Source organism: Ictidomys tridecemlineatus, chromosome 5 (genome assembly GCF_052094955.1).
Source record: "Ictidomys tridecemlineatus isolate mIctTri1 chromosome 5, mIctTri1.hap1, whole genome shotgun sequence".
NCBI classification, from domain to species: Eukaryota; Metazoa; Chordata; class Mammalia; order Rodentia; family Sciuridae; genus Ictidomys; species Ictidomys tridecemlineatus.
This window is the reverse complement of record NC_135481.1, coordinates 175,656,150-175,670,586: the sequence shown is the minus strand read 5'-3', so window position 1 is coordinate 175,670,586 and position 14,437 is coordinate 175,656,150. Positions and strand designations below refer to the sequence as shown.

The window sequence follows — 14,437 nt, the reverse complement described above, 5'->3', positions numbered from 1 at the left end:
CAATTTAACAAATTAACTTGAATTAAAACTAAAACTTGGTTGAATAGCCATTAAAAATTAAATGAAGGGGCTGGGGTTGTAGCTTGGTGGTAGAGCGCTCGTCTAGCACGTGGGAGGCCCTGGGTTCGATCTTCAGCACCACATAATAAAAAATAAATAAAATAAAGATGTTGTGTCCAGTTATAACTAAAAAATAAATATTAAAAAAATTGTAAGAATTAAATGAAGTTATATAATGGATGGAGAGATACTATTTTAAAGATGTTAAATCTCCAAATTAAAATTTCAAGGCAATTCTAATGTAAATCCCAAGAAGTTTTGGCATGGAACTTTTTTGGGGGTGGGGGCGGGGTACCGCGTTTTGAACTCAGTGGCACACGACCACTGAGCCACATCTCCAGCCCTGTTTTGTAGTATTTTATTTACAGACAGCGTCTCACTGAGTTGCTTAGCGCCTTGCTGTTGCTGAGGCTAGCTTTGAACCCACCATCCTCCTGCCTCAGCCTCCTGAGCCGCTAGAATCATAGGCGTGTCCACCAGGCCCAGCTGGAACTTCTTAATGATTATAAAGTAAATTTATATAGAAGCGGAAATGCACAAGAAGTGACATCTGAGCAGGGTATGTGAGCACACACCTGTAATCCCAGCAACTCCTGAGGCTTAGACATGAGGATGGCAAATTCAAGGCCAGCCTCAACAATTTAACAAGACCCAGTTTCAAAATTTAAAAATAACAATTATAAAAAAGTCTGGAGGTGCAGCTTAGTGGTAAAGCACCCCTGGGTTCAACCCCCAGTACCCCCAAAAAATAAATAAAGTGGCATTTGAGTGTTGAAAAATGATAGGGGTACTAAATTAAATTTGGCCTGAGGATGGCTCAGCACTGAAGTCTTTACATATGGAACTAGGACCTAGTTAGTAGGTAAAGGAATTTAGGAGTACACTGTACTCTTAGAACAAACAGCTGTCTCAGTCAATGACAGCAGCGGAGCTTCAACAATTTGCAGGCATCCAACTGATTCAAATAAAGCAAAATATGACCTATAATCAATTAAGCTATCTCTGTACCTCACTTTTTTGTTTTCAGTCCATAAATGCTTCCTGATCATGTTGCATGCTGGAGTTTTAAAACCTGTTCTGGTTCTGACAGCTACTCTTTCAAGAATCTGCCAGGACATTAGCACAAGCCTGTAATCCCAGCAGCTCAGGAGATTGAGGCAGAAGGATCTCGAGTTCAAAGCCACACTCAGCAGTTTAACAAGACCCTGTCTCTAAATAAAAAAATAGAAAGGGATGGGAATGTAACTCAGTGGTTAAGTGCCACTTGGTTCAATCCCAAATAACCCAAAAGAAAGAATGGATCTTTGCTCAACTAAATTATTAAATTTGTCTAGGACTTTTCCTTTTAACACGGAGAATTTTTTAAAATTTTTATTATTTGTATATTTATTTACAGTGCTAGAGATGGAACCCAGGGCCTTGCACATGCTAGGCAAGCACTTTATCACTGAACAACATTCTTAATCCCGACAAAGAGAGTTGACATACCAGATTTCACCGTATTAATATATAAAAGTAGGGACTGGGGTTGTGGCTCAGTGGTGGAGCACTCACCTAGCATGTGCAGGGCCCTGGGTTCAATCCTCAGCACGACATAAAGATGAAAAAATAAAATAAAGGTTAAAAAAAATAATATATATATATATGGTCATTTTTATATGGTATATATAGTCATTTTTATATGACTCTGTCTCTCTCTCTCTCTCTCTCTCTATATATATATATATATATATATATATATATTAATTTTTATATGGTTTGTTTCATTCGAACCATGGAGGTGCAAATCAACAAAAATTAGACAGGAAAATTCAACAGGAAAAAATATCTGAATTGGAGCTGGGATTGTGGCTCAGTGGTAGAGTGCCTACCTAGCATGCAGGAGGCACTGGGTTCAATCCTCCTAAATGTAAAGTAAAGATATTGTGTCCACCTAAAACTTAAGAATAAATATTTTAAAATAAAAATTTAAAAAAAAAATAAATCAAAATATAGAATTGCTCTTAGTTTTTTGCTTTTTATGGCACTGTGGATCAAACCCAGGTGCTCACATATGCTAAGCAGATGCTCTACCACTAAGCAGTAGCCCCAGCACTCGGGTTTGCTTAAGTGTCCTTGTGTTGTAGACATACTATATAGAGCTGGAGATGTAATTCAGTGGTAGAGTTCTTGCCTATCATGTGTGAAGCCCTGAGTTTAATCCCTAGCACATAATATATAGAAATGGGAGAGGTGAAATGTTTCTAAAATTTGCTTCAGATAATTGGTAGAATTCAGTAGAAGGAAGTAGATGGGAGATTAGATGAAAGAAGATGAGCCACAGTTGATAATTGCTGAAGCTGAGAGATAGGTTCATGATACAAAAGTATATTCATACACCCATGTATGTGTTTGAAATTTTCTTTTTTTTAATATTTTTTAGTTGTAGTTGACACAATACCTTTATTTTACTTATTTATTTTATATGTGGTGCTGAGGATCGAACCCAGGGCCTCGCACATGCTAGGCGAGCACTCTATCGCTAAGCCAAAACCCCAGCCCCTTGAAATTTTCTACAATTAAAAATTTTTTTAAACCATTGTATTGCTATAGAAATTAAAGGGAAAAAAATCAGTAGAAGAGTTTAAGTGTCCAGAAATAGCCAGGGCCAGTGGCACACACTTGTAATCCGGGCTACTCAGGAGGCTGAGGCAAGAGGATGGCCAGTTCAAGACCAACCTGGAAAATTTAGCTAAAATCAGTCTCAAAATAAAATTTTAAATTCTGCTGGGGATATGGCTTTGAAATAGAAAAATTGTCTAGCATGTACAAGGCTCTGGGTTCAGTCCCCATTACTGAAAAAATAAAAATCAAATGTATATGCCCTATGACCTAAGATTTCCAGGAGAGACTCATCCACACCCACACACAGGCACAGTTGCTGCAGCATTTACTGGGTGCCTACTAAGTGCCAGTCATTGTGCTAAAATCAGGGATCTGCAATCAAAAGAGACAAAATCCTGCTGGGCGTGGTGGTGCATGCCTATGATCCCAGTTGCTTGGGAGGCTGAGGCAGAGTTCAAAGCCAGCCTCAGCAAAAGCAAGGATCTAAGCAAATCAGTGAGACCCTGTGTCTAAATAAAATACAAAATAGGGCTGGGGATGTGGCTCAGTGGTCAAGTGCCCCTGAGTTCAATTCCTGGTATCAAGAAAGAAAGAGAGAGAGAGAGAGAGAGAGAGAGAGAGAGAGAGAGAGAGAGAGAGACAAAATCCTATCTTCATGGAGCTGATATCCTAGTGGAGAAGAAAAATATTAAAAAGGTAAATAAGTAAATAATGCTAGGTGCAGTGGTACACCCTTGCAATTCCAGCAACTCAAGAAGCTGAGGCAGGAGAATCCCAAGTTCAAGGCCAGCCCCAGCAATTTAGTGAGACCTTGTCTCAAAATAATAAATAAATAAATAAATAAAAGTAAAAAGGACTGGGTTCAATCCCTGGTGTCTCAAAGATACCTCCCTGTCAGCCCAAATCCCTGGAACTCTTTAACTGCTGCTTAGTATTCCATTCTATAGGCGGTCTTATGAAATATTCTCCTATTTATGAAAGTTTAGGGGATTTAGAGTTTTTCACAACAACTCTACAACACAACAAACTATTTTAATGGACTTCTCTTTTTTAACATTTTTTTTTTAGTTGTAGATGGACATGATATCTTTGTTTTATTTATTTTTTTATGTGCACTGAGGATTGAACCCAGTGCCTCACACACGTGAGGCAAGCGCTCAACCACTGAACTACAACCCCAGCCCCTTATTTCTACTCTTGTCCCCTCCCTCAGTCATGGTTGAAATTGCAACAGACTGGACCAGATGAGTCTGCTTTCTTCCAGCACTAAAATTTCTACTTTAGAGATTTGAGACCTCCTAGTGTGCTCCTGCAGAATGGGAACTTGAGCCTCAGCCTAGAATGTAATGGATGCAGAAGGAATGACAGAAGAGGAAGCTCTTGCCCAGACCAACTTGTTGATTTGGAAGGATCTGGGAGTTCTTGCACACTTCCTGGTTTCTTGGCATTACCTCATTCATTCATTCATTCATTCATTCAGTTAACCATTCACTGAGCACCTTGTGCCTCACAGACCCTATAAGCACAGCTCTGCTGCCCCTTCCTTCCTCCTATAAAACAATGTACCCCCATCCCTGACTGAGCCTGCCTGCTATGTGGCGGTGGTTGTATATGTGTTCTGAAATTGGGGTACCCATAGCCTAGGAAGCCCCCTGCCCTCCCTTTGCCTCACTATCGTGTCTTCCTCCTCTTCTTGCCATTCATACTTTGGGGCCTGGTCAGCAAATAGTTCTGCATTTATCACCTCCTAATCTGCTACATCATTTACTGTTTTTATTTCTTTGTTTTTATTGTTTTATAAAGCTAGGGATTGAACCAAGCACCTTGCACATGATATAGGTAAGTGCTATACCACTGAGCTACATGCCCAGCCCTTATGGAATGTTTTCTAGTTAAAAAAATGAATTGTTGATTGATATAAATTCATTATAAAATCATTTTTGAAATATGCAAGATAATACTCCATTTTTCCCGTGTGTGTGTGTGAGAGAGTAATAATAGCTGGTACACCATGTACTGGGCACTATTCGAAGTACTTTAAAACTATTAACTGGTTTTATTAAAATAACCCTGCAAGTAGGTAATATCACCATAACCGTTTTATAGTTTGGGGAAATTGAGGCTCAGGAAGGTGGATAGCTTCTCCAAGATTATTCAGTTTGTGTGTGACAAAATCAGAATTTGAACTCAAGAAAGCCAACTACAGAGGCTATTACAATGTCACGTATGCAAGGTATGGTGGCACACACCTATAATGCTAGCTACTGGGCTGGGGATGTGGCTCAAGTGGTAGCGCGCTTGCCTGGCATGCATGCGGCCCGGGTTCGATCCTCAGCACCACATACAAACAAACAAAGATGTTGTGTCCACCGAGAACTAAAAAATAAATATTAAAAAATTCTCTCTCTCATCTCATCTCTGTCTTTAAAAAAAATAATAATAATGCTAGCTACTGGGGAAGGATAGAAAGTTCAAGACCAGTGGTGGCAACTTAGTGAGACTCCTTCTCAAAATAAAAAAATAAGAAAGGATTGGAGGTGTAGTTCAATGATAGAGTGCTTACCTAGCATTTGTGAGGCCCAGGGTTCAATCCCCAGCATCAATTAAGAAAAGAAAAGCAATTACCAATCCTTTAGTAACAACATCTCCACTATTGGCGTTTTACCATATTTCCTTCTGTTTTTATTTTTATTTTCTTTCTTTCTTCTTCTTTTTTTTTTTTTAATGTGGTGCTGGGGATTGATCCCAACGGTGATCTACCACTTAGCTACATCCCTAGCCCCTTCAAGCCATTTTGCTTTTTTATTTTGAAACACAGTCTTTACCAGTCATTACCCAGGCTGGCCTCAAACTGTGGTTCTCTGCCTCAGTCTCTTGAGTAGCTGGAATTACAGGCATTGCACCACCATGCTCAGTTCTTTCTAGTCTTCTAAAAACTGATTTTATTAGTTATAATACAAATATATATGCTTATATATGCATAAATATATATATATACACACACACATGAAATGTATGAGATAAATAATAATGAGGCAAAAACGTGTACATATATACAATTCAATGTAATAAAAACATTCTACTCTTTCAAGATGGCAATTTCATCCTGTTACCTGGGTTCATACTGCACCCTCCCCTGTTAATGTGCAATGGTTATCTTAAATTTTTGAAGCTCTTCAATATCTATCTTTTTTGGGGGGTTAGCATTATGGAGGCTTCATGGTACAAATATGATTGATTAAATCATTGGCCACTGAAGATCAACTTCACCTTCAGCCCACTCCTCCAGGATGGGGCTACAAGTCCCAACCCTCTATTCCTGCCTTGGCCTGTCCTGGACAGACCCCATCCTAAAGCTATCAAGGGGCTGTCAACCATCAGTCAGCTGTATTTGGAAAGACACCACTTTGAAAATTCCAAGGATGTTAGGAAACAGAGATGAAGACCCAAAATAAATTTTTGCAATATTGGGCTGGGGATGTAGCTCAGCTAGTAAAGTGCTTGCCTCTCACACCACACACAAGACCCTGAGTTCTAATCCCAGCACCACACAAAAACAAAACAAACAAACAAACACAGAAGAATCACAAGTCTATGATCTCTAGACAGAATTTATCTGCCCTCTGCTGGGCTCCAAAAGCACACTTGAGACTTACATAATCCTACTTCTCATTGAAATAATTGCCACACCACAGGTTTCAAAAATTAAATCAGATCACATTCCACGCCAGTTTAAACCCTACCATGGAACAAAATAGCCTCTTTTTTTTTTTTTTTTTTTTTAACCATGCTGGGAACAAATCAGGGCCTCATGCATATTAGGCAAGGGCTCTACCACTGAGCTATGTACTCCCAACCTATGGAATAAAATAGAAAGTTCAAAATTGACCCAATATACTTAGGAATGTAGTTTCTGACAATGAAGGTATTTCAAGTCAGTAGGGAAAAGATGATGACAATATGATCATAACTCGATAGTCATTTGGAAAAAAGTTTTTGATTTCTACCTCACACTTCATATTAAGAGAGTGTTCAGTGTATTTAAACGTAAAAGATGAAACCACATAAAAATTAGAAGAAACCGAGAGTGTTTTTTTATAATATTGAACTGGAGAATTTTTTTAATATTATTTTTTAGTTTTAGGTGGACAATATCTTTATTTTACATTTATGTGGTGCTGAGGATCAAACCCAGTGCCTCCCACACGGTAGGCAAGCGCTCTACCACTGAGCCACAATCCCAGCCTCAAGAATTTTTTTTTTTAAGTATGACATAAAACCTAGAAAAACTGATAAATTAAGACACATAGAAAATAAAAGCTTTTTCCATGATAATAAATTGGAAAAGTATCTATTATTCATATGTAAAAAAAACAAGTAATGAGAAAAAAGTTGAATAGGAAGACGAACTGAAAAAGGAGCAAACAATAAAAAATATAAATGGAGAATTCAAGATCCACCCTTCCAGAAGAACTAAAACATATGATATATTGCTTAAGCTCACTCGCAGTAATAAAAAGAAATGAAAAATAAAGGTGCCTCTCAGTTTTCACCTGATGGCAAGGATAAAAAAGTTTGATAACACGGGGCTGGGGATGTGGCTCAAGCGGTAGCGCGCTCGCCTAGCATGCGTGCGGCCCGGGTTCGATCTTCAGCAGCACCACATACCAACAAAGATGTTGTGTCCGCCGAGAACTAAGAGAAAATAAATAAATGTTAAAATTCTCTCTCTCTCTGTCCCCCTCTCTCACTCTCTCTTTAAAAAAAAATAAATAAATAAATAAAGTCAGCCTCAGCAACTTAGGGAGATCCTGTATCAAAATAAACTAATGTAAAAAGTTCTGAGATTGGGCTGGGGTTGTGGTTCAGCTATAGAGCGCTCGCCTAGCACATGACAGGCCCCATGAGCACCCCATGAAAAAATAAATAAAATAAAGGCATTGTGTCCAACCACAACTAAAAAAAAAAAAAAAAAAAAAAAAGTTTGATAACACAATGTATAGTTCAAGATGTGAGGAAATAAGCACTCTTATTTAATGATGAGAGAATAAATAGATACAGCTGTGTGTGTGGTGGCACAGGCTTACAATCCCAATAGCTTGGGAGGCTGAGGCAGGAGGATTGCAAGTTCTAAACCAGCCTCAGCAACAGCAAGGTACTAAGCAACTCAGTGAGACACTGTCTCTAAAGAAAATACAAAATAGGACTGGGGATGTGGTTCAGAGGCTGAGCACCCCTGAGTTCAATCCCTGGTACCAATCAAAACAAGAAAAAAGCTACATGGATTACTTTGTCAATATTCATCAAAATAAAACAAAAGTAACTAATGTTGGGCCATGATGGCCCATGACTATAATTTTAGCTACTCAGAAGGCTGAGGCAGGAGGATCGAAAGTTCAAGGCCAGCCTCAGCAACTTAGCAAGATCCTGTCTCAAAATAAAAAGTACTGAAAATGTAACTCAGTGGTTAAGCACACCTGGGTTCAACCCAAGTACCTATAACACTATAAATTGTGTTATCAACCTTTTTTATCCTTGCCAATCAGGTGAAAACTGATGTCCTCAAGTACAGGAATGGGCAATTAGATCACAATGTGTCCTTATAAAGTTATTATTTTTTGAGATGCTGTGGATCAAACCCAGGGCCTTTCACATGCTATGTATTCCCTCTGCCACAGAGCTACACTTTCAGTGCTAAAGCTAATTTTTATGAGGATCTGGGGGTATAGCACAGCAGCAAAAGAGCATGGTTGGGCTAGGGATATAGCTCAGTTGGTAAAGTGCTTGCCTGGCATGCACTAGGCCCTTGGTTCAATCCCCAGCACCCCCCCGCCAAAAAAAAAGCTTAACATGCCTGAGCTCCCTCAGGTTCAATCACCAACACCATAAACACACACACATACAATTCTGAGGGGGTGGGGAGTGCATGCCTGTAATCCCAGCAGGAGACTGAGGCAGGAGGATCATATGTTTGAAACAAGCCTCAGCAACTTAGCAAGACCCTAATCAACTTAGCAAAACCCATCTCAAAAAATAAAAGAAGGGTCAGAGATGTAGCTGTGTTGAGAACCCCTGCGTTCACTCCCTGGTACTAAAAAAGAAAAAAAAAAAAGTTGAGCCATCTTCAAAATGTAGAGCCTAGTGTAAAAAGCAAAGTACAGAAGTGTTTATACCAGGCTACTGCTTGACTACAACTTTTATACACATGAATATTCTCTTGAACACACCTTGGGAACGCAAACCAAGAAAGAGGTTATGAGTGATGACCTATACCTATGTGATGGAAAGTGGGGACTGAAAAGCAGGTGGAAGAGGACTTAATTTCCACTCCATGCTCTTTTTTATTTAGGTTTCTGTACCCTTTCCTTCCCAGGGCCTTGTGAATACTAAGCTGGTACTCTGTTACTAAACTACACCCTGAGGATATATATATATATATATATTTAGAAAAAGGAAAAAGAAAGAAAGTTTATTGCTTTGCTTTGCTGACAAAGAAACACAGGAGACTCCAGTCCCAAAGGCTGTGATTCTGCAGAACAGGATATATCTTTTTTTTTTTAAGTTGTTGATGGACTTTTACTTATTTATATGCAATGCTGAGAATCGAACCCAGTGCTTCATCAAACCCAGTGCCTCGCACATACTAGGCACACATTCTACCACTGAGCTGCAATCCCAGCCCCAGTATATATCTATTTTTAATCAACTAAATTAACATAAAATATTTTCACTGGGCAAGGTGGCACACACCTGTAATCTCAGCTATCCAGGAGGCTGAGGCATGAGATTCACAATTTTGAGGCTAGACTTAGCAATTTAGGGAGACTCTGTTTCAAAATTTAAAATTTAAAATGAGTCCACACTCCTTTATATGATTTCTTTGGCACATGAGGTGATGCCAGCTATATCCTCTTTAAAAGTAATTTGAACCAGGTGCGGTGGTGCATGCCTATAATTCTAGTCATCTTGAAGCTGAGACAGGAGGATCACAAGTTCAAGCCAGCCTGGATAACTTAGTGAGAACATATCTCTAAAAAATAAAAAGGTCTCAGGGTGTAGTTCAGTGGTAGGTTCAATCCCCAGTATTGTTATGAGAGAGAGAGAGAGAGAGAGAGAGAGAGAGAGAGAGAGAGAGAACCAACTGAACAAAACAAACAACAATAACAACAAAGCTTCAATTTTTAGAATCAATTTCAGTTCATTTCCAAGGTCAATTTTCCAACTTCTTCCCTACTATACTTGCCCTCATTCTAGCCACACTGCTTCTGTTTCAGCTTTTGGGACAAGCCAACATCTTCCTAACTTACAATATTTGCATATGTGCTTCCCTCTGCCTAAATTGATGTTGCCTAGGCGCTTAACCATCCGTTGCATTTTCAATCTTGGGTTCAGGACTGGGGATGTAGCTCAGTGGTAGAATACTTGCCTAGCATCACAAGGAAACAAACAAATACCTGGATTCAATCATCTTTGCAAAGAGCCCAGCCCTGGCCACCCTACATAAAAATTATTGAAAATGCCTCTCTCGGCAGGAAAAGTGGGGCTTACATCTTAGACCACCCACTCTAAAGAAGACCCTCTCTTTACCATTTTCATTACAATACCCTAATTTACTGTTTTCATAGCATTAGTCACTATTTGCGATTACTCTACCTCTAGACAAGTTTTAGTGAAAGCGAGACCATGCCTTGATCCTAAAGCTCTATCTTCAGCAACCCAAACAATAACCATTTGCTCAATGAATTGATGCAGCATAGATTACGGACCATATACTGTTCTGCGGGATTTACTTAATCTTTGCAATCAGTAAAAGAGGCTGGTTCTATTACCCATTTATAGTTGAGGAAATGAAGATACAGTGCAGCTGAGAAACTTGCCCAATTAGCAGAGCTTGGACTTCAGAGAAAAAAGTGTTTAGGCACAACGTGGCCTTTTTTTTTTTTCTTTTGTATACAAACTATGGATGGATGAATTTGAACGAATGAATGGAAATGTGAATATAAACATTGATTCTTTGCGTCTAGGGATTCCTTAGGCCTTCCGCAAGGGGGTGCTCTATCCCAGGTCTTGACGCCAATCATTTAAGGCGCGCGCTCCCTTTGCGTCTCGGGCTCGCGCGCGCCGCCTCGGCACCGGAAGTGACTGAGCTTGCAAGTTCCCCCCGGTCTCTTCAGGGGAAACTGAGGCCGGCTTGTTCGAGACAGACGGCGTGAGCAGTCCGCCAGGTAGGCCGGCCCGGGTCTGTGGCTCGGAACTCGGCTGTGAAGAGCCCTGCCGTTTGGAAACCACCCGGCCGATGAAGGGGGATGTGGCCCCCCACGGCTCGCTGGGCTCGCAGGTGAGAGCGCCGCCTCCCCTGTGCGTGACAGGCGCTGCGCCCAATGGGAACTTTCGCCGTCCCGCTTCCTTGCCGACTGGACTCGCTGATTGGTTCTGATGGGGCGGGCCGCCGGGGGCGAGACCCCTCCTCCCAGAAAGGTCTAGGGGGCGCCCCTGAGGGAGGGCGGTTGCCTAGCAACGGGGCGGTGGCTCGGCGGGTACCCGGCCTAGGAAGCGCGAGAAGCCGCAAGGCGGTAGCCCACCCATCCTGGGCTCGGGAGAGGTGCTTCTCCCAGCCCCTGAGCCCTCCCTGGGGCTCCAGAGAGCCGCGTTGGGCCTGTCCCCAGGAAAACGTGGTCTCAGCTGTGAGGGGCCTAGAGCAGGCCTCGACCCCTCTTCTTGACTGGAGGAGAGGCCCAGCGCCTCCTCTTCACCCCGTCTTTGTGCAGGGCGCCGGCGGCCATTGTGTCCGGGCGGGGAATGGAGGACCTGGCAATCCCCCACCGCCACATCCAGGGCCTTTGGGGAATTCAAAGAAAACCAGCGACGTGTGTGGGGGGTCTCTGGCCTTCAGCCTCCCGGAAAGGCCCGGGGGTGGCCTTTCCAAAGTCAGATCGCAGATCCGGGGCAGATTTCCTCCCCCTGCATCGTTCATCGAAACCTTGAGACCCATTGAGACGTCCCTTCAGGGTTTCGGAAGCCTCACCCAGGGCTGGTACTTAAATAGGAGGGGGGAAAAAAAAAAAACTCCACTGAACCCATACCAGCCACCTCCGGGAGAGTTCTCCTGACTCCCAGTAGGAGGCGGAGAGCCAAGGGGCGTGCAAGAGCGAGGGGGCTGGGCTCCCGGGTGGCTGGAGGCCGCGGTTGCCGAGCGGAGAGGCTGTCCTCGATCCTGGCGATGCGAGGAGGAAGCCAGCGAGGGGGCAGGTTCCTGAGCTTCGCAATTCCTGTGTCGCCTTTTGGGCTCCCAGCCTACCAGGTCGCATGATCCCTCTGGCTGGAGCTGGTTTTTTTGCCAGCCGCCGTGAGGCCGGCTGAGTTACCGGCAACCCGGCCGCCACCTCCTCTCCCGACCTATGATACAAAAGATCTTCCGGGGGCTGCACCTGCCTGCTGTCGCCTGAGACGGATTTGAATGTAGGTGGTGCGGGAGGGGGGGGTGCAGACTGCCCATGGGGGTGACTTTCCGAGGAAGGTATTTCAGAGAAAAGGGGGTGGCCGGGGTGAAAGAGACCGATGGGATGATTCAGAGCCTGCTGGTCCTTTCAATTTGACTTCATTGAAGTCTCTTGGAACCTGGACCCAGACCTTCACAAGAGCCACAAAGAAACCAGTTCGGGTACCTGGAGGGGAAATGAGATGTTGTAGGATAAATGACATGCATATTAATTTTTTTTCCTGAAGCTCTTTCTCTCTCTTCAGAACCTTATCTTGGCTTTGGATCTTAGAAGAGAATCACTAAGCAGAGACCAGACTCAGTGAGTGAGCAGGTGTTTTGGACAATGGACTGGTTGAGCCCATCTCTATTATAAAAATGTCTCAGAGCAACCGGGAGCTGGTGGTTGACTTTCTCTCCTACAAGCTTTCCCAGAAAGGATACAGCTGGAGTCAGTTTAGCGATGTGGAAGAGAACAGGACTGAAGCCCCAGAAGGGACTGAATCAGAGGTGGAGACCCCCAGTGCCATCAATGGCAACCCATCCTGGCATCTGGCCGACAGCCCCGCGATAAATGGAGCCACTGGTCACAGCAGCAGTTTGGATGCCCGGGAGGTGATCCCCATGGCAGCAGTGAAGCAAGCATTGAGGGAGGCAGGCGACGAGTTTGAACTGCGGTACCGGCGGGCATTCAGTGACCTGACGTCCCAGCTCCACATCACCCCGGGGACAGCATATCAGAGCTTTGAACAGGTAGTGAACGAACTCTTCCGAGATGGGGTAAACTGGGGTCGCATTGTGGCCTTTTTCTCCTTCGGCGGGGCACTGTGCGTGGAAAGCGTAGACAAGGAGATGCAGGTATTGGTGAGTCGGATCGCAAGTTGGATGGCCACTTACCTGAATGACCACCTAGAGCCTTGGATCCAGGAGAACGGCGGCTGGGTAAGAACCACGCCCCTTGTGTGTCCCTTTTCTTTGGAGACTTCCAACAACCCTTCCCTCTATCTCTTTCTGCTTGTGTTGGTGATTGTGGGAGATGTTGATTGTTAGGAGAACTGCCTGGCTTCATTTCACTACAAGAGGTGAACTGTTTGGAAATCTGGATAACCCAGTTCCTGAAGGAACCGCATCTTTTCATTCTGGTCACCCATATGACCCCACTCTTTTATACTTGTGTTCCAGTTTCTTAGCAAAGACTAACATAGCCTATGTGTTCATTTGGCTCAAAAGCTTTGAGACTGAGGAGTTCATATGGTGTTTCCTTCCCCTTGATCCAATGGTTCACCATGCAGAGGGGTGGTGAACATAGTGCCTAGAAGATCTGATGGCCCACAAGCCCCTTCATCCTTTATCCTGCAACAGTGTCAGTCCTATCTTGGCTTCCCTTCCCCAAATCGGGTTCCCTTTATTTCAGAGTTTGCATGCACAGTCCTCTTCTCAGACCACTTGACCAGGCAGGAGTTCCCGCTGGCTTGGATGGCTGAGGATCTTCTGATTTTAGGGCAGGGTAGACTGTGCCAGTTGTGTTTGTGCTGTGTCCCCGAGTTCATTTTACCTAAAGTGTGCAACTTTCTGCATGGTTGGCCTATTTGTAAAGCTCTTGCTGTGTCACACATAAGCCCCGGGACTTTGCACCTCACTGCTCAGGGTCGGTTGGGGAGCTCCAGCTGCTCTGCATTTACTTTCCGGCCAGAACCCAGAGGCCTCTTCATCAAGCACTATTTGCTGGCAAAGCAAGAACCTGGTCTGTGGGGCTCTGAAGAACATTAAGATGTGGTAACAGACTAGACCAGGGGTATAAGTCCTGGCCCTGTCACTTAACTGTGTTAACTCTGTGACTTTGGACAGGCTGGTTCACCTTTTTTTTTTTTTTTTTAAGTTATAGGTGGACACAATGTCTTTATTTTACTTTAGGTGGTGCTGAGGTTCGAACCCAATGCCTCACACATGCTAGGCAAGCGCTTTACCTTTGAGCCACAAACAAACCCAGCCCCTGGTTTACCTTCTTAAGCCTTAGTTTTTTCCACTAAAAATGTGACAAGCTCTTCTTGCCTTGTAAATCTTGGAGATAACATGAACACAGTAACTGATACCAGCAAGCTTCTTTTGGAATCCCCCTGCCCATCACTAAGTCAGCATGACACAGACGAGAGCTTCTTTTCTGGTGATCCCATGGGTGATTTTTACTCTTCTCTAGTGAACTCTGTCCTGTTTCCTTGCTTAAGCCCCCAGGCCCCCTGACGGGGAGATATGAGAGGTATTCTGTTCCTTTAGAATATTCAGAAAACCGACAGG

At 43.2% G+C, this 14,437-nt stretch overlaps 1 protein-coding gene across 4 annotated transcripts in view; it reads left to right on the top strand.

Moving 5' to 3' along the window:
* Positions 1–10,778: 10,778 nt before the first annotated feature.
* Bcl2l1 (BCL2 like 1) overlaps positions 10,779–14,437 on the top strand; it is a 53,497-nt gene continuing 49,838 nt past the window's right edge. The window contains exons 1-2 of one of the 4 annotated variants that reach the window (XM_013356493.4): positions 10,779–11,002; positions 12,409–13,084. In XM_013356493.4, the coding sequence (XP_013211947.2) occupies positions 12,521–13,084 (564 nt within the window). In that variant the 5' untranslated portion in view covers positions 10,779–11,002; positions 12,409–12,520. Of the gene's footprint in view, positions 11,003–11,713; positions 12,124–12,390; positions 13,085–14,437 lie in introns of those variants that run through there. The other 3 variants (XM_021723242.3, XM_005320577.5, XM_005320576.5) reach the window with 3 other exon arrangements.